This window comes from Aethalodelphis obliquidens, unplaced genomic scaffold (assembly GCF_003676395.1).
Source record: "Aethalodelphis obliquidens isolate GAN/ISIS:26980383/991018 unplaced genomic scaffold, ASM367639v1 scaffold100, whole genome shotgun sequence".
In the NCBI taxonomy this organism is placed as follows: domain Eukaryota; kingdom Metazoa; phylum Chordata; class Mammalia; order Artiodactyla; family Delphinidae; genus Aethalodelphis; species Aethalodelphis obliquidens.
The window spans coordinates 2,743,760-2,762,228 of NW_020838044.1; the positions used below are offsets into that span (position 1 = coordinate 2,743,760).

General features: G+C 50.7%; 1 protein-coding gene across 1 annotated transcript; it reads left to right on the forward strand.

Annotated features, from left to right (window-relative positions):
• Positions 1 to 1,183: 1,183 nt before the first annotated feature.
• On the forward strand, positions 1,184 to 5,745 carry PROK1 (prokineticin 1). The gene is made up of 3 exons (XM_027096317.1): positions 1,184 to 1,255; positions 3,820 to 3,945; positions 5,476 to 5,745. The coding sequence occupies exons 1-3, from the start codon at positions 1,184 to 1,186 to the stop codon at positions 5,593 to 5,595; spliced, it is 318 nt and encodes a 105-aa protein (XP_026952118.1). The 3' UTR covers positions 5,596 to 5,745.
• The last annotated feature ends 12,724 nt before the right edge of the window (positions 5,746 to 18,469 follow it).

The window sequence follows — 18,469 nt, forward strand, 5'->3', positions numbered from 1 at the left end:
GTGGATGAATCTGTTTAGGAAATAACTACAAGTTGCATTTCTCTGCTTGGTTTTTCAAATGCTTGTTAGCATATGAAAGGCTCTGAAAAATCCTTCAGTAAAAAAGCTAGTTGAACTGTGTAATCAGTGTTTCCCAGAGCTTCAACTGTGGAAATCTTACGTTTATGTATTTCTGTGCATAACACCTATTAGCATATTGGGGGACGTAACTTGGGTGCCAATGGCTTTTATCACTGTGGAGAGAAGCGGGGATTGTCTGGTAAAGGGTCCTGGGAGCTCTCTGGGTCGGCTGGCATGGGGAGATCTGGGCTAGGCGCTTCCCCACACAGCAGGAGGGGCCGTGCCCAGAGTCACCTTCCCCAGGACTGGTGTCTGCATCCACGGTGTTTGTTCGCCCTTGGATAAGGCCACTCTCATGCTCAACGCATAAAACAGGAGGGCGCGTGGCTCCTGGTACCTTTTAGCTGCAGCCCAGCCCAAGCACGCTTTTCCACAGGGACCTGTGGCCTGGCTCAACTTCTGCCCTCTGGTTCCTGAGCCTCTTAGAGGGCGATTCCTTGTGAGTTTTTCAAGAACATCAACCCCACAAGCCTGGCCTTGTTTTCTCACTGTCTCGTGTCTCCCCATTGGAATTTTAACCTTCTAGGGGACCAGGGACACTGCCTTCCCACTGTGTCCTCTCAGCCCCCAGCTCGTGCTGAGCGGACAGTTAAGTGCCCAGATTGTTCCTGTTGGCTTGCGTGTGAGGGAATGATCCTGAGCGTCTGTCACAGGGTTTGGCGCAGGGAAGGGTAAATGGCGATGCTGTAAATCCCTTGATTTATTGCCAAAGCCCTCCCCACCCCGCCCCAAGCAGAATAGAAGGATGTCCCAGAGGCAGAGAGTACTGTGGGGTGCGATGCACGGAGCCGACTGGATCTCTGCGTCCTGAGCAACTGTCACTGCCGCCGATGGTTCGTTTATTGGTTTTGGTGGTGATTTGATGTCATTAGGGATTCAGGTCTCATCTCCATCTCTGAGATCATCTGAATAACAGTGTGAAGAGGAAGAGAATAGAGGAGACAGGCATCCACGGGCAGCCTGGATCGGACGGTATAAATCTCCGGGGAGAGCCTGGCCTTCCCAGCTGGCGGGCTTGAGGCTGAGCGGAGCCGGCAGTGTTTGTCATCACCCCAAAGTGACCATGAGAGGTACCACGCGAGTCTCAGTCATGCTCCTCCTCGTGACTGTGTCCGACTGTGCCGTGATCACAGGGGTAAGTCGCCCAATATTCTCTACTCCCTGGGTTTTGGGAGGACGTCAGGGTCTGCGTGGGTTGGGCGCCAGGAACCGAACAAGAGGCAAACCAAGGGTGTGGGGAGCCAGCCACCAGACAGCACTTCCGAGAGGCATTTCACAGAACTTTCACGTTAGTTAGACCTCACTCTGCTAAAGGGCATCTGCTTTTGAGAAACTGTGTGTAAATCAGATTCTGCTCTCAGTGCATTAGGAGAGCATCGCAAATTCTGAAGTTTGGAACTTTGGTCAAAAGAAGATTCCTATTGTGTAATAATGAATTCTTTTAGAATGTGGATTAGCACCCCCTAATCTATCTTTTGTGTAAACTTTGGTTTTCATGTATGGTCTAGACCACATGTCAAGTGTAATTTACGTAGCAAGTTGACTTAAAGGCTGTGACCTTATTTAGCTTCTATTGGGTACGTTTAATCTCTGCTTTCTCTACTCTGAAAGAAAGCCTGTCCTGAAACTCTTTCTTTCCCTTATGGTTTATGTGTTTTCACTCGGTGCCCAGGTCTGATAAGAATAAGGGCGACGCCAACACCTGGCTGAGTGACCCAGAAGCAGGTGTCGGATAACAAGTAGAAATCCGGTCCCACTGTGGGCACACCCGGGCGGGCACATCATAGTATTCGAGACACCCCAACTGTGGTTCTCTCTCAGAAGTTTGGCTTCACCTGGACCTACCCTCACATGGGCACATGTTGTGTGACAGCGGTGGGACAATTCTTACCGAAACAGAAAGTAATGGCTTACCTGAGAGTTTTCCAGATAAAAGCCACCAGAAAAAAAAAGAAAAGAGGGACATTCATTTTTGTTTCAACTTCCTCTGACTTTTTACACAGAGAATGGAAATGTAGAGAAAGGCCAAACCATTCCTGGAATTGGATTAATTTTAATGTTCACAGAAAGGGAAATTTCTTTCTTCTCCCTTTTAGAGGAAAAAGACTGAGTTTCAAAGAAGAACAAGTATCAAAGGCAAGCCAAAGCTTTGAAGACCCAGAGCATAAATACAACTGTCAGGGCAGAATTGTACCTAATGAATGTAAACCACCAAAGGCTGTCTTCCTATTGTGTAGCTTGGAGATCAGGAGGGTAAGAGCAGAGGATAGAAGCCGTGGTTACCCCGCCGAGAGGGACGGGTGCAGCCGGTTGACCCTGAGTCTGGCCCGGGATGGGGGAGCGGAGGGGCGTGGGAGGCAGGTCTGAGAGATGAGGAAATATCTTCCTAGTAAAGGCTCCAGTTTGACACTTTGCAAAGCACAGAAGGAGAGGAAGCTGCGGTAAGAGGACACACATGACAGATCCGACCACAGGTAGTTAGAACTGTTCCCTCTGCGCTCCGGGCCTTGCTGCTGCCCTGAGTCTGACCCTCAGGAAGAGGCTGGGTTCTACCATCCCCGCACTCCCCTGCTCCCAGGACTGTGACCATCCCAAATGCAGGCCTGGGGGGTCCCTCTTCCCAGAGGGCGACAGCGATGCCCCACCTCTCTGGTGGAAGAGTCAGGTGGGGTCTACTCAGCCCTAACCCTGAGCTTTCAGGGACCGGCTGGTGTGTGAGAAATGCCCTCACTAGGCTGGAGACCGGAGTGGCGAGGTGACTGCCACCTACACCTCCTCTGCGTGATGAGCAGCCCCGGCATCTCCCACCTTCCTCCTGGGGCCGAGCACATTGCGGGTCTTACAGTTCCTGCCTTGCCCCACAGCAGCCAGAGGGCACTCCATGGCCTCGTGTTGGTAAATAAGAGCCCAAACCCCGCTCCCAATTTTGGCTCAGAAAAGCTGCAAAGCTTCTCTGGAAGTGGAAAGCCTGGGTGCTTCTCCAGTGTGGCCTCCTGTGAGTCTGGAGCCGTTCCGTTCTGTCTTTCCCAATCCAGGCTTTTGTTTAAAGTGGGCTTGTGTGGCTTTACAGACGGCACCTTCCAGGTCACTTAGCCCCTGCTCTGGGAGCCCAGCCCAGAGGGGTCCATCCCTCTCTGGGGGCCAGGCAGGCCAGCAGAGAAGCCCCAGGGGAAACACCTGTCAAAGGGGTGCTGGACCCTCAGATGAGGCTGGGCTTCTAGTGAGGACCGAGGGGGACACCATGGGCAGGGGAGGCACCAACCCTGAGTGCTGCCAGGTGAGGGCTGGAGAGTCCACATCCACAGAAACTCAGCACTGACCCCCTGGGGTGCAGGCCATTGGGGCCCTCCCCCGCCTGAGGATTTGAATTAATTCAACCCCACCAGCATCCACGGAGCATCTCCTGTGCTAGAAAAGCTCCACCTCTTAAGCTCTAGTCCCTCAGAAGAGGACAGCCTCCCTACCGAGTGACCTCGAAGGAGTTGGGGGCTCCTCCCATCCAGGTCTGCTGCTCAGCTGAGCCCCGAGCACCCTGCCGAGAGAGGCGCGGGGGCAGCAGTGCCCTAGGTGTCCCGGGAGGCCGCGGCCTGGGTGCCGTTCCCAGCACCTCTCTCAAGGGCTTTTGGATGTGCGTTGCCTCTGGTTTCTCTGGGTTGGGCCTAATGGGCACTAACGACCCCTTTGTCTTCCACCCCGCAGGCCTGCGAGCGGGACGTCCAGTGCGGGGCGGGCACCTGCTGCGTAGTCAGCCTGTGGCTGCGTGGGCTGCGGGTGTGCACCCCGCTGGGGTGGGAAGGAGAGGAGTGCTACCCCGGCAGCCACAAGGTACTGCTCACACTTGCTCAGGGCACAAGGCCACGAGCCAGAGCCGGCACTGGACTGCAGTGTTCTGACTCCAGTCTAGGAATATCTCACTGCCTCCTTGCTTCGGGGGTGGCCTGGGGTACAGTGGGGTCCCAATCACACAGCCTGTTAGACCTGCGGGCTGGGACCCCAGCTCATTTGCTGAAGGGTCCTGGGCGTCAGTCACCTCATGCATACAACGAGGGGAGTAGACTGACACGTCTGATGTTTGTTGCTGATCTGATGAATTCCAGCTCTGAGAGGCTCCTGAATGCCCTTTGCTGCACGGCATCCTTCCCTCAAGAACACGACATGGGAAGACTGTAAAATGGGCTCCCAGCCAGGGCCTGGGGTGGGGGAGGGGCAGGGTGAGGCTGGCCAGGCCCCTGCTGCACACACTTTAAGGAGGTTCACCCTTCTGTGCCCCAGGTGCCCAGCGCCTGCCTTGCTCCCTCGGGAGCTCCCAGCCCAGAGGGCACAGAAAGGCCACAAGGCCTTTGCTTCTGAACGTGAGGTGGATGCAGCAGCAACTGTGGGCTTGTACACCCTTCCTGGGGCTTCCTGCGCTCCAGGACGCCCTTCAAGCCCCTCTGGGGAGCACACCTGCACCCAGGAGCATCCTCCGGCTGTGGTCCTCTCTGGCAGGGCCTGCCTGGGAGTGAGGTGGTGGGGGGAGACAGACGGGACAGAGTACAGTCCTCGTGGTCCTGGGGTGTGTCAGGGGGTTCAGCCGCAGATCTCTATTCCCAAAGCAGGCAGCAGAGGTGATACAAGCTAATGCGGGGTGCTTGCTATGTGCCACCCTTCGTATTAAGTGCTCTTTGCAGTTTAAACCTCTTTAGGTGTATAGTGTAAACCCCTTTACAACCATAGGTGGTCGCCTCTATTATTAATCCATTTTACAGACCATAAATTGAGGCACAGAGAAGCTAAATAACTTGTCAGTTGCCACACAGCTGGGAAGTGGCAGACCTAGGACTGGAGCCCAGGCTGCCTGACTACCTATGCTCTGAACCTCTCCTACTCATCCCCTTTGAGGAAAGCTCAGTGGTTTCGCCCTCCTCTGGGTGTGAATCACCCGGCAGGGACCACCTCCTGTGTAGCTACACCCCCGGCACCCAACACGGGATGGAGAGTATAATGGGTGAGCTATAAGTGATAGTCAGTTACGGATGTAGGTGTGAGTTTGTGAGTGATCACGTGTGCTGGGTCAGCGAGGGGCCCCGGGGGGGCAGTGTGAAGGCCTGTGGGGTTTTAGGGCTGTGGCTGTTCACAGTGTGTCACAGCCAGATTGCCTGCGTTCAAATCCTGGCTCCTCCACACGTTGGCTGTGTGATTTTGGCATGTTGCTTAGCCACTCTGTGCCTCAGTTTCCTCCTCTGTAAAACTGATTTTGTTGTGCTGGGGTGGTGGCAGTGAGACATTGGCGAGGGCTGGGCCGGCCAGAGGCTCCTGCCCTGGGGGCCCATCTCCCTTTGGTGAAGGTGCCACCCTCTTCTCTTCTCTCCCCAGGTCCCTTTCTTCAGAAAACGCCAGCACCACACCTGCCCCTGCCTGCCCAGCCTGCTGTGCTCCAGAGGCCGGGATGGCAGGTACCGCTGCTCCACTGACTTGAAGAACATCAACTTGTAGGAGCTTGTCTGGTCTCCGGTCACCCACCGGGCCTCTTCCTGAGCACAGGCTGGGGTGGTCTCTCTTGGACTTTTATTTCTGCCCTGTGGCCCAATCCTGCAACCCACTGCTGTCGCATCCCCACTCCCCACACTGCCTACTTACCCCCCTCCTCCCTAGCGCACACAGGTGCACCCACGAGACACACGCCACAGGGTGACCTGCAGGGTCCAGGCTGGTGGCTGTGGTCCTGGGAGTAGTCTGTGTGCGCTGCTCAGGCTGCCTGAGGGGCAGCAAGTAGCAGGAACATATTCCTTCCTCATGTCTCAGTCTGCCTGCCCTGCCTCTCTCCGTCCTGCACGTACTCCTCTGCCTGAGCTGGTGAGCTCGAGGAAGGCGTGGGGAGCCAGGAGGTCAGTCGGCCTCCAGACGGCTTCTACGGGGCCAGCCTGTGGCCTGCCCCCCGGGCCAGAACTGTGGGCCTCCAAGGCCCCTCGTAGCGCAAGTTACGTTACCCAGCGATGCCCCCAGTCCCACCGCCTCCCCATGAAACGCAGACGGTGGTGGTTCAGTCTAAACCAGCTGCTGACATTTTAGGTGGCAATGAGGGAGTTACCTTCGACAGCTCCTTCCAAGGGTCAAGATCAGGTCTGTGACCTTGAGGAGGCCTCTGGCATCTGGCCAGCTTGGGGAGGGGTCAGGAGCGGGGGTGGGGCAGGCCGATCACTGATTTCGGACACAGGAGGCAACTACCATCCAGGACCACAGCCAGGCTGCATGTGCCCCGCATCGAAACAAGTCATCTTCTCTAGAGAGTGAGGTCTGCCTGAAGTTCAAAGCAGTTTGTCTGGGCGTTATATCACTGGTCTCCATCTCGTCTGAAACACCAGCCTCACTCAGCACCTCACATTTGGCCCCTGCCCGAGGCTTGCCCAGGTCAGCATGCTGATGCCGGAAGCTGTGCACACTGACCACTAGTTGCAGAATAAAAGCATGAAAAAGGGGCGAGTGGCCATGGTGTTCCTGCTGCACTGGTGTGGGGACGTGGAGAGGGGACAGGACTGGGCTGTGTCCAGGTAGGAGAGAGATGCAACTGGAGTTCCTCCACCCAGCTGGGGCAATTTTTTGGAGAAAGTGGATTCAGGGTCTCTTTTAATGAAGGACTCAAGGCAGCTCAGTGGGCTCTGGGTGGAGAGGGTGTGGTTCAGATGGATTGGATACAGGTGGGGGCCGTGAGCTGGCATCTGGGTGGGAAGACCATTAGTGAGCTCAGGACGGTGGCAGCTCCCTTTTCTGAAATTTAGTCCCTTTTGTTTAGTGTCAAATACTTGATGCCACTCAGTTCACCGTGTGTGGGTGAGAAAGTCCATATCAAGGATGGGCTGGTGTGGCCCTGAGCCTGTGTCTGAACCAGGAGCTGGGAATATCTCCTAAGTGCCAGGCTACTATCCCCATGGTGCCTTCTCACCTCAATCCCTAGTCTAGGAAAATGCAAAACATAAGATGAAAACACGAATAAAATATCTAGGAATAAACCTACCTAAGGAGACAAAAAACCTGTATGCAGAAAATTATAAGACACTGATGAAAAATATTAAAGATGACACAAATAGATTGAGAGATATGCCATGTTCTTGGATTGGAAGAATCAACATTGTGAAAATGACTATACTACCCAAAGCAATCTACAGATTCAATGCAATCCCTATCAAACTACCACTGGCATTTTTCACAGAACTAGAACAAAAAATTTCACAATTTGTATGGAAACACAAAAGATTCCAAATAGCTAAAGCAATCTTCAGAAAGAAAAACAGAGCTGGAGGAATCAGGCTCCCTGACTTCAGACTATACTACAAAATTACAGTAATCAAGAAAGTATGGTACTGGCACAAAAACAGAAATATAGATCAGTGGAACAGGATAGAAAGCCCAGAGATAAACCCATGCACATATGGTCACCTTATCTTTGATAAAGGAGGCAAGAATATACAGTGGAGAAAAGACAGTCTCTTCAATAAGTGGTGCTGGGAAAACTGGACAGTTACATGTAAAAGTATAAAATTAGAACACTCCCTAACACCATACACAAAAATAAACTCAAAATGGATTAAAGACCTAAATGTAAGGCCAGACACTATCAAACTCTTAGAGGAAAACATAGGCAGAACACTCTATGACATAAATCACAGCAACATCCTTTTTGACTCACCTCCTAGAGAAATGGAAATCGAAACAAAAATAAACAAATGGGACCTAATGAAACTTAAAAGCTTTTGCACAGCAAAGGAAACCATAAGCAAGATGAAAAGACAGCCCTCAGAATGGGAGAAAATATTTGCAAATGAAGCAACTGACAAAGGATTAATCTCCAAAATTTACAAGCAGCTGATGCAGCTCAATATGAAAAAAACAAACAACCCAATCCAAAAATGGGCAGAAGACCTAAATAAACACTTCTCCAAAGAAGATATACAGATTGCCAGCAAACACACGAAAGAATGTTCAACATCATTAATCATTAGAGAAATGCAAATCAAAACTACAATGAGGTATCATCTCACACTGGTCAGAATGGCCATCACCAAAAAATCTACAAACAGTAAATGCTGGAGAGGGCGTGGAGAAAAGGGAATCCTCTTGCACTGTTGGTGGGAATTTAAATTGATACAGCCACTATGGAGAACAGTATGGAGCTTCCTTAAAAAACTAAAAATAGAACTACCATACGACCCAGCAATCCCACTACTGGGCATATACCCTGAGAAAATCATAATTCAAAAAGAGTCATGTACCAAAATGTTCATTGCAGCTCTATTTACAACAGCCAGGACATGGAAGCAACCTAAGTGTCCATCGACAGATGAATGGATAAAGAAGATGTGGCACATATATACAATGGAATATTACTCAGCCATAGAAAGAAATGAAATTGAGTTATTTGCAGTGAGGTGGATGGACCTAGTCTGTCACACAGAGTGAAGTAAGTCAGAAAGAGGAAAACAAATACCGTATGCTAACACATATATATGGAATCTAAGAAAAAAAAATGGTCACGAAGAACCTAGGGGCAAGACGGGAATAAAGACACAGACCTACTAGAGAATGGACTTGAGGATATGAGGAGGGGGAAGGGTAAGATGTGACAAAGTGAGAGAGAGGCATGGACATATATACACTACCAAACGTAAAATAGATAGCTAGAGGGAAGAGCCGCATAGCACAGGGAGATCAGCTCTGTGCTTTGTGACCACCTAGAGGGATGGGATAGGGATGGTGGGAGGGAGGGAGACGTAAGAGGGAAGAGATATGGGAACATATGTATATGTATAACTGATTCACTTTGTTATAAAGCAGAAACTAACACACCATAGTAAAGCAATTATACTCCAATAAAGATGTTAAAAAAAAAAAAGATGAAAACACGTTGTGTCCTTGTGTTTCTCAGAAGCCTCTGAGAAAACTGGTTTCTGAGGTCTAGGGGCTCCTGGCTTCCCTTATTTGCCCTTGACCCTGTCACAGCTCTGCCCAGGGTGTACTCAGGACAGGCTTTACTGCAGGACCCACCCAGCCCGGGCCTGTGCCCCACACAGGGCGTGTTCTTCAGTTTGGCTCTGTTGACAGATACTGACTCCTGCTCTGCGGACTTGTCCCCTTCTTCCAGCCCGTGAGTCTCCTTGCCCCTGACTTTCAGGCTCAGGTACTGGCTACAGAGTTCCTTTCCACGTCCAGGAATCCAGTTTGCCCATCCTGTCCTTTGGATCTCCAGGAACTGCTTCCTGCTGCCAGGTCATGCTGTGTGTGAGGCCTTTCCCAGTCCTGCCACCCTCTGCAAGCAGAGCCAGCCTGGGTGGGGCACCGCTGCAGTCTTCAGTGCAGGGAGCGGAGGCGCGGGGTGGCTGCAGGCACGAGGGGCACCCCTCTCCATCCCCACAGGGAGCTGGCTGATCTGCAGACCCATGGAAGGGCTGAACCTTCCCTTTACACTAACTGGACTGATTCTCACTTTCTGTATCAGAATTTCAAGGAATGGATAATTGGTCTCTGCTCCAGTTCCCTGTGATTTTTCCTGAAGACTGGAGAGAACACAGGGGAGGATGGGGAGGCTGGGGAGGCTAAGAAAAGTATATTTGTGAGAATTCTTTATATTCAAGGATATATTCTTCATAAACATAGTTATAAAAAGAATCAAATTATAAGAATAATATATCCATAATAAGAATATATTCTAGACGAATTAAGAGTTAGAATTAGGTGAAGTAAATGGGCAGCCCTTCAAGATGTGGGTCCCTTTAGTGACAGCCTGACTTCCCCTTATTTGCTGCAACCCTTCCTTCCCAACTGGTGGAGTCTTGTGCCATCTATTGGCTAAAGTGGGGATGGCACAGAAGAGCTGAGGTGGGAAAGATGGAAGCATCAGAAGGATGAAACCTCTCAAAGCAGATGGGAACCACTCCCCAGACATTCCAAGTGTTAGATTCAATCAGAGGTTTAGAGGGACAACGTTTCCACCTCTGTAAAGAGGGCTTCCACAGTAAGGAGCGCATGATAAATGCTTAATTGCCCCTTTGGGTCTGGTCCCACCTTACAAACTTCCTTCCTGGAAGCCTCTGTCATCTTCCTGTAAGACATCTCCTCTCACGGCTTCTCCAGGATTAGGAAAGTGGAGGTGGATGGGGGTCAGAGGAAGATGACTGGATGCCCACTGGCCTGTCTGTGTACACCAGGGCACGGCACAGGAAGAGCTGCCTCTCTCCCCAAATCTTCGTTTTCTCTGCTGGTCATGATGGTTAGTGCTTCCACTGCCCCCTAGTATCAAGTCTGAAGCTCAAGAGAAGTCTAGACTTTTCTGTCTCCTACTGTCCCTTCTTCCTGAGCTCCTTGTCAACTGGCCACCAAATTCTGTTTCTATTACCTCTTAAAGGTCTCTCGACCCTGCCCCTTCTCCCTCCAGCCGTTGCTGTGTCTGAGACCTCATCCTGCCTGGTGTGGTCTGGGGCAACTGCTTCCACCTATTCTCTCTGCCTCCAGTTTCCCCTTAACTTCCACCCCTGCGTGTCCACCAGTCATCCTTCTAGGCAGCGCATTTCCCCGGTTCTTTCCCCATGAAAAATTCCCCCAATGGCTTCTCAACAACAAAGGAGAAAGCCCAGTCTACTCAGGGAGCGAAAAGCCCCTTGTGGTCCAGCCCTGTCACCCTCTCCCTGTCTCTCCCACCCTCCCCACCAGGCTTCCCGGCCTCAGGACTGTCTCAGTTTGTGGAGGATGCCATGTGTGTCTTTGCCCAGGCTGCTCCCTCTGTGGGGAATGCTCTGCTTTCCTCTGATGTCTTGGTGACTTCCACGTATCCTGCAGGTCAACTCAAATGCATCCCCCACCTCCACCGCATCCATCAACACGAAGGACACACTGCAGGCGGCGAGTTGGCACTCGCTCTTAGAAAGCATCCAGTCTAGGTCAGCCTCCACCGCGGGAGAAGGAAGGGCAGTGTCTGAATCCTGTTTGTGTCCTCAGGGTTGAACGGTGGAGGCCCCGGGCTGGAGCAGCTGCACAGCCAGAGGACAGAGGCTCCGGACAGCTGATCCTGGGTAGGAATAAGGGTGAAATATGACCCACTCCTTGTTCCAACCCTGGTCGGGGGCCATCCCTAGCCTCAGAAGCTCAAAGCCGTAGAGTCACTGCGGAGAACAACTTTTAGGTGGGCAAAGACTCGGCTTCCCCCTTGGCCCCCTGAGGCCCCTCTCGACCTCTGCAAGTTGCCACTGAAGACTTCCACTCAAAGTTTATAAAGAAAGGGCCCCATGGGAGACTGCAGCCAGCCATGAGCCTGAGAGAACAGTGTGTGGGCCTCAGGAGGACCACTGGGCCCAAGCCACAGGAGGTCCTCCATCCAGAAGATTCTTTCTTGTCTCAGCCCCCTACTTGGAAGGCTCCGCTGCCCTTGGATCATAGGGACTTTCGTTTCATTTAAATATTAGTGCAACTTGGAGGAAAAACATAGGTGTGGTTCTTAAAAGGGATCAGAGCCCCCGGAGGGCCTTGCCTCATCCTGGGCAGGAAAAAGCTCCCGACCTAGTGAGGACAGAGGGGCCTCTATCTGGGGGCTGAAGATTAGTGAGGAGGATTAGTGAGAAGGGCCTAAGCAGATAGAAACATTGATGAGTACGAAGCCGCGGGCACAGTTCTGACAAGAGACAAGGCATAGAGGAGCCTGTGAGATTCTGTCACGAAACTAAGTCCCAAGGACCAAGTACACAACTCTGTCAAAGGGCAGCTTGACATTTTCTTGTCATTTTGCTCTGTTGGCGAATCTCACGGAATTAGCAGCAAAGTTGTCTTGCTACTGGGGTGACACAGTGGTTAACAGCACAAGACTGTGTGACGTTGAACCCTGGTCAGGCTGCTAATTAGATAGGAACTGTGGGCAATTTACTAAGCTTCCCTGCCTCAGTTTCCCTGTCTGTAAAATGCCAATACTAATAATAGTGTAACTGAGCAGCACCCTATGGGGCCTTCCCGGGACAAATCTCCCCATGTCCTCCACCTGCTTCTTTTTTTTTTTTTTTGCGGTACGCAGGCCTCTCACTGTTGTGGCCTCTCCCGTTGCGGAGCACAGGCTCCGGACGCGCAGGCTCAGCGGCCATGGCTCACGGGCCCAGCCGCTCCGCGGCATGTGGGATCCTCCCGGACCGGGGCACGAACCCATGTCCCCTGCATCGGCAGGTGGACTCTCAACCACTGCGCCACCAGGAAACCCCTGCCTGCTTCTCGTTTGTACAAAAACTTTAGCCTCCTAGGCCTTCCCTGAGTTCCAGAGAATAAATGTAATCAGAGAAGTGAGAAAATGCAGAAAGGAAAACAGTCAAACAAGACAAAATAATAATAGTTTAGCCATTAAACAAAGTCAAGGACTGGAGATAATAGCCTGAGCCATGTTCTCTGAGCAGTTCTGCAGATACTGAAACCCCCAGCAGGTGGGAGAAGTTAACTGTGTGCTGCCCACAAGCACGTAGACCCCAGACCGGTTGGAACCGGAAGGCTGATGATTCTGACCCCCCCTTTACCTCACCACCAACCAATCAGAAGAATGTCCATGAGCTGATCACACACCCCACGACCCTCTCCCTCACTCTGTCTTTAAAAACCTTTCCCTGAAAGCCACTGGGGAGTTTGCATCCTTTGAGTCTTAACTGCCCGGACTCCCTGCAATAAACACTGCACTTTCCTTCACCACAACCTGGTGAAGTAGACTGGTGTCGGTAGACTGGCTTTACTGAGTACGGGCAAGGAGACCCAAGTTCGGTTACGTAACAATACTACCTACCTCTTAGGGGTGCTGTGAGGATTAAATGTCAGTGCACGCAAAGTGCTTAGGATAGCCCTGGCCCTTGGAAGCATTGTGGGAATGTTTTATACATTTTTTTGTTTATTTATGAAGACGTCTCAGACAGTCACACTAAGCCAGTGTTACCTGGGGCATCTCCTCAGTGAGGTAAACTCATAAAACTGCCAGGAAGAAAAAAAAACCTGCTCTTGGATGCATTTTCCTTCCCCAGAATTTGAACACGGTAGGAAGAAATCCTGGTTTGTCCGGATCACGCTCCATTATTATTATGTCGTTTAAAAGCACAGCTTTGGGACTTCCCTTGTGGTCCAGTGGGTAAGACCCTGTGCTCCCAGTGCAAGGGGCCCAGGTTCAATCCTGGTCGGGGAACTAGATCCCGCACGCATGTCACAAATCAGAGTTTGCATGCCACAGCTCAGAGTCTGCATGCCGCAACTAAAAATGATTCCGCATGCCACAACGAAGATCCCGCGTGATGCAACTAAGACCTGGTGCGGCCAAAATAAATAAATAAATATTAAAAAAATTAAAAAAATAAAAGGACAGGCTTATGTGGGAAAAGCTCAATAACACTCCATTTGGGAACATAGATACACAAATCTTATCTAAGAGCTTCTTAATACCCTGCTTATACACATGAGTCACTGTTTCCAAGTACAAAGGAATGTTTGCTCAATATGGGCTATGATCTTAATACTGCGTTATTCAATTTTTTTTTTTTTCTAGAAAAAGCATAAGGAGAGTGGGCTCTGAATTTTATTCTGGCTCTTCCCAGATTGTGTTCAAATTAAACCTGCCAAAGCATGTGTGTCCCCTGAGATAGGCATCTCGGTGGCTGGCGGTCCCAGTAACTAGGAAATGTCATTCACCCCGTAGACCTGCAGTTTCCAAGTGTACACAGAAGCCCAAAGCATGATGCTAAATGCTGGTTCCTGGGTTACCTCCAGAGACCCAGATTCAGTGGAGCCTTTAACAAGCCCCCTCCAGCTGTGACTGATGCAAGTAGTCCCTGCACCTCCACCCCCCGAGAAACGTTGCCCTACCCTGTCTGTCACCCCGACCTTTGGAGGAAATAAACATATAATGAAAATGCTACTTTTTCCCCCAAGGGACTGAGAGACCACTTTCCATTAGGAAAAGCTCCAGTCAATCTAGAGTGTGGCCTTTATATTAAAACAAGGATGGGCAAGACAGGAGAGAAGACAGGGAGAAGGGGGTAGAGGCTGGGCCTGGGTCTGTGTCCATCCAGAATTAGATTTCAAAGTGGGTGTGACTGTCCCTGGGAAAACCTTAGTCACCCAAGTGGCAAAGGGGGAAGAGGACCACAAAGAGAGGGGACCCCCAAGAGGCTATAATTTTCCATCACTTGAAGGCGGACTGCTGGGGCCCCACCTGGATGCTAGGAAGACCTGCAAGTGAGGCGGCAGCACTGGTGCCCCAAGGCCCCCGCTAGGAGGCGAACACGTGTCCTACATAGGCTCCCAGGCCCCCATGTGGGGCCCAGCTGCAAGAGACCCGCATCTGAGCTGCCAAACGGATGCTCGGTGTCAGCTGGGGGTGTTGGGGAATCAGGGCAGCAGAAAATAAGGTCCAGGACCCTCGGCTTGGGGTTGTCCCGCCCCAGGAGCCTGCTGGGGACGGGAATCTCCGTAAGGAGCCCCAGGGGCAGAGGTAGCCCACAGCTCACTCCCAGGTGAGGGGAGGGGACTCACACATCTGAGAGCGCAGGTCGGGATGCCTTATCTGGCCTCACTAGCCTCCAGGGAGGGACACTGAGAAGGCGCCTGGGGGAGGCCTCATGGGGAGGGGCAGAGGGAGGATCATCTCAGGGGGTAGGGGATGGGGAGACTACGCTCTTGGGAGGATTTGGCCCCAGCAGGGCACTGAGCCCCAGCTGGGCTCCCTGAAGAGTCTCCGGTGGACAAGATGGCCCCAGGGCCCTAACTGACAACGGGCAGCTGCGAGGTCACTTAGTGGTGGTCTGTCAGTAGTCTGCTCCCGGGGTATTTCGTCCTTCCTTTCCTTAGGGCCTGTGGGCACCTCTGATCGTGGGAAAGGCCTCCTGTGGCCACCACGCCCCTGGACAGCCTGCACCCTCCTAGGAGCCCTGGACCAGGGGAGACCCATGGAGACTGCAGTCTGTGGGCCAGGAAGGCCTTCACTCGTTGCCCCAGGGATGCCCTGAGCTCCTGGGGAGCTGGGGACAATCAGAAATGGGGCCATATGCTGCCCCCAGCATCTCCCGCCCTCCTTCCCAGACGCTGCTTTCCCCACCTCCTACCTGTCTTCTCCCCTCCACGGGGTGCTCTGTCCCTCCCCTCCCCTTCTGTCTGGTTGTCCAGTCCTTCCTGGTGGCACTGGGACCAAAGGTTCAGATTCTCAACTCAGCTCCCTGAGGGGTCAGGGGTTCTCAGAGTCTGTTTGCACCTCTGCTCCTTGGGGACAGTGACTTCTGCCACCTCACCGGGTTGTAATGAGGTGGACCCCACAGCAATGCTGCCCAACCCTCCTTGGTGGTGGACATCACTTGAGGGTGCTCGTTAGGTTCCCAGAGTCCTGTGCTCTGTCCCAGAGCTGCTGGATCCAAATTCCTGGAAAGGGAGGCCTGGGGTTTTAGCTGCTTGAAAAACAATGGAAAGGGATTAAGCAAGGAGACCCCAGCGACTCCCTCTTCTTGGTCAGATCCTGACTCTGCCCACCACTTGCTACCTGGACCTCAAGGAAGCAGCTAATTTTAACCTCAGTTTCCTCCTCTGTGAAATGGCATTCCCACTGGGACTTCCCTCGCAGGGTTTTTGTGGGCCCAGAATGAGATGGTGCAAACCTTGGGCACAGTGAGCTCGTGCACTGACAGTGCTCTGTAGGCCGATAGAGGGATTTTCCTTCTGTTCATATAAAGTGGGTTTTGTGCCCCTTCAATAGAGAATGGTGTCTGTACCAATCAGTCACCAAGAGCAAGTATAGAAACTGGACTGTGAACTTAGTCAAGATGGGATGAGACAGCCTATGTCCCCTCCCTCCTCTGACCCATCATGAAATGGGCCAGGTGGGAGGGAGGCTGACCTCCCACAGGGAGGAAGCAGGTCAGAGCTACTCTAGGACCCTCCCTCCCAGTCTACCATTGCTGTCTTTCTTTTTTTTTTTTTAACATTTTAAACACCACCTCAAATAGACCCACCCAGGACTTTAGTGCCCAATGTAGTCCCTTCATTCCATAAACCATCACATGGAGTCAGTCTATTCAGTTCAAAATGAAAATTCTAACTCGGGCTATTTATAATTCCCACGATGGAACGGGTGTCAGTTTCAAAGCAGTCATGCCAGGTGTCGACTTGGAAGCTGAAAGGGAGACAAGCATTATTATAAATGAATGTTGCCAGTGATTAATACTTGATATTTTTAACACACATTCATCTCAGAGGAAAAGACCCTCTTTACTTAGTGTGGCCGGATGTTGTGCAGTCCTCCCACTGACGAGGGGTTGCCAGAAATCTTTGTGCGTAGCTTCAGGCAAAGATCTGACTGACGAAGTAAAAAAGTGAGCTCTGAAGTCAGATCCTCTGTAGACCTGCCTCGTCAGGCGGATTCTGTCAGGTTTGGGCATCCTGCACTCCCTTCGCGCAGCTCATCCTTTCTCCTCTGTGCCTCCTGCTTCAGTTCTGGGCTGGTTCGGGCTGGAGAAACCACTGGTTGGTTCCATCATGGCCCAGGAGTCAGAGACCTTTCTTGAGTTTGGGCTCTGCCCGTGAGTGAAGTGGCTCATCGTGGAGACCGATGCTGGCGGCTGCCTGCAGACCTGTCTTATTTTGTCTGCACAGTGTAAAAAATAAATGGTTACCTGTATTTAAAAGTTGGTATATTTCCCCCCAAAGTTGCATTTCCTGTATCTCTTAGAAAATGGGAAGTCTGTGGCATCCCATTGGGTTCCCACAGTGGCACTAACTGGTGGGAGTGGTAGCCAGCTGTCTGTAGTGGTTTATTTTTTAACATCTTTATTGGAGTATAACGGCTTTACAGTGGTGTGTTGGTTTCTGCTGCATAACAAAGTGAATCAGCTATACATATACGTATATCCCCATATCTCCTCCCTCTTGCGTCTCCCTCCCACACTCCCTATCCCACCCCTCTAGGCGGTCACAAAGCACCGAGCTGATCTCCCTGTGCCATGCGGCTGCTTCCCACTAGCTATCTATTTTACATTTGGTAGTGTATATATGTCCATGTCACTCTCTCACTTCGTCCCAGCTTACCCTTCCCCCTCCCCGTGTCCTCAAGTCCATTCTCTACATCTGCGTCTTTATTCTTGTCCTGCCCCTAGGTTCTTCAGAACCATTTTTTTTTTTTTAGAAAAAATAGATTCCATATATATGTGTTAGCATACAGTATTTGTTTTAGATTCCATATATATGTGTTAGCATATGGTATTTGTTTTTCTCTTTCTGACTTCACTCTGTATGACAGACTCTAGGTCCATCCACCTCATACAAATAACTCAATTTCGTTTCTTTTTATGGCTGAGTAATATTCCATTGTATATATGTGCCACATCTCCTTTATCCATTCATCTCTTGATGGACACTTAGGTTGCTTCCATGTCCTGGCTATTGTAAACAGTGCTGTGATGAACATTGTGGTATATGACTCTTTTTGAATTATGGTTTTCTCAGAGTATATGCCCAGTAGTGGGATTGCTGGGTCGTATGGTAGTTCTATTTTTAATTTTTTAAGGAACCTCCATACTGTTCTCCATAGTGGCTGTATCAATTTACATTCCCACCAACAGTGCAAGAGGGTTCCCTTTTCTCCACACCCTCTCCAGCATTTATTGTTTGTAGATTTTTTGATGATGGCCATTCTGACCGGTGTGAGATGATACCTCATTGTAGTTTTGATTTGCATTTCTCTAATGATTAATGATGTTGAGCATTCTTTCGTGTGTTTGTTGCCAATCTGTATATCTTCTTTGGAGAAATGTTTATTTAGGTCTTCTGCCCATTTTTGGACTGGGTTGTTTGTTTTTTTGATATTGAGCTGCATGAATTGCCTGTATATATTGGAGATTAATCCTTTGTCGGTTGTTTCATTTGCAAATATTTTTCCCATTCTGCGGGTTGTCTTTTCATCTTGTTTATGGTTTCCTTTGCTGTGCAAAAGCTTTTACGTTTCATTAGGTCCCATTCATTTATTCTTGTTTTTATTTCCACTTCTCTAGGAGGTGGGTCAAAAAGGATCTTGCTGTGATGTATGTCATAGAGTGTTCTGCCTATGTTTTCCTCTAAGAGTTTGATAGTGTCTGGTCTTACATTTAGGTCTTTAATCCATTTTGAGTTTATTTTTGTGTATGGTGTTAGGGAGTGTTCTAATTTCATTCTTTTACATGTAGCCGTCCAGTTTTCCTAGCACCACTTATTGAAGAGGCTGTCTTTTCTCCATTGTATATTCTTGTCTCCTTTATCAAAGATAAGGTGGCCATATGTGTGTGGGTTTATCTCTGGGCTTTCTATCCTGTTCCATTGATCTGTATTTCTGCTTTTGTGCCAGTTTGGTAGT

What these genes read in the sequence shown, in the direction of transcription:
- PROK1 (XM_027096317.1), top strand. Translation starts at nt 1,184, where the DNA reads ATGAGAGGTACCACGCGAGTCTCAGTCATGCTCCTCCTCGTGACTGTG. An exon ending in ACTGTGCCGTGATCACAGGG is followed by an intron (nt 1,256 to 3,819) that starts GTAAGTCGCCCA and finishes TCCACCCCGCAG; the next exon opens with GCCTGCGAGCGGGACGTCCA. An exon ending in GCTACCCCGGCAGCCACAAG is followed by an intron (nt 3,946 to 5,475) that starts GTACTGCTCACA and finishes TTCTCTCCCCAG; the next exon opens with GTCCCTTTCTTCAGAAAACG.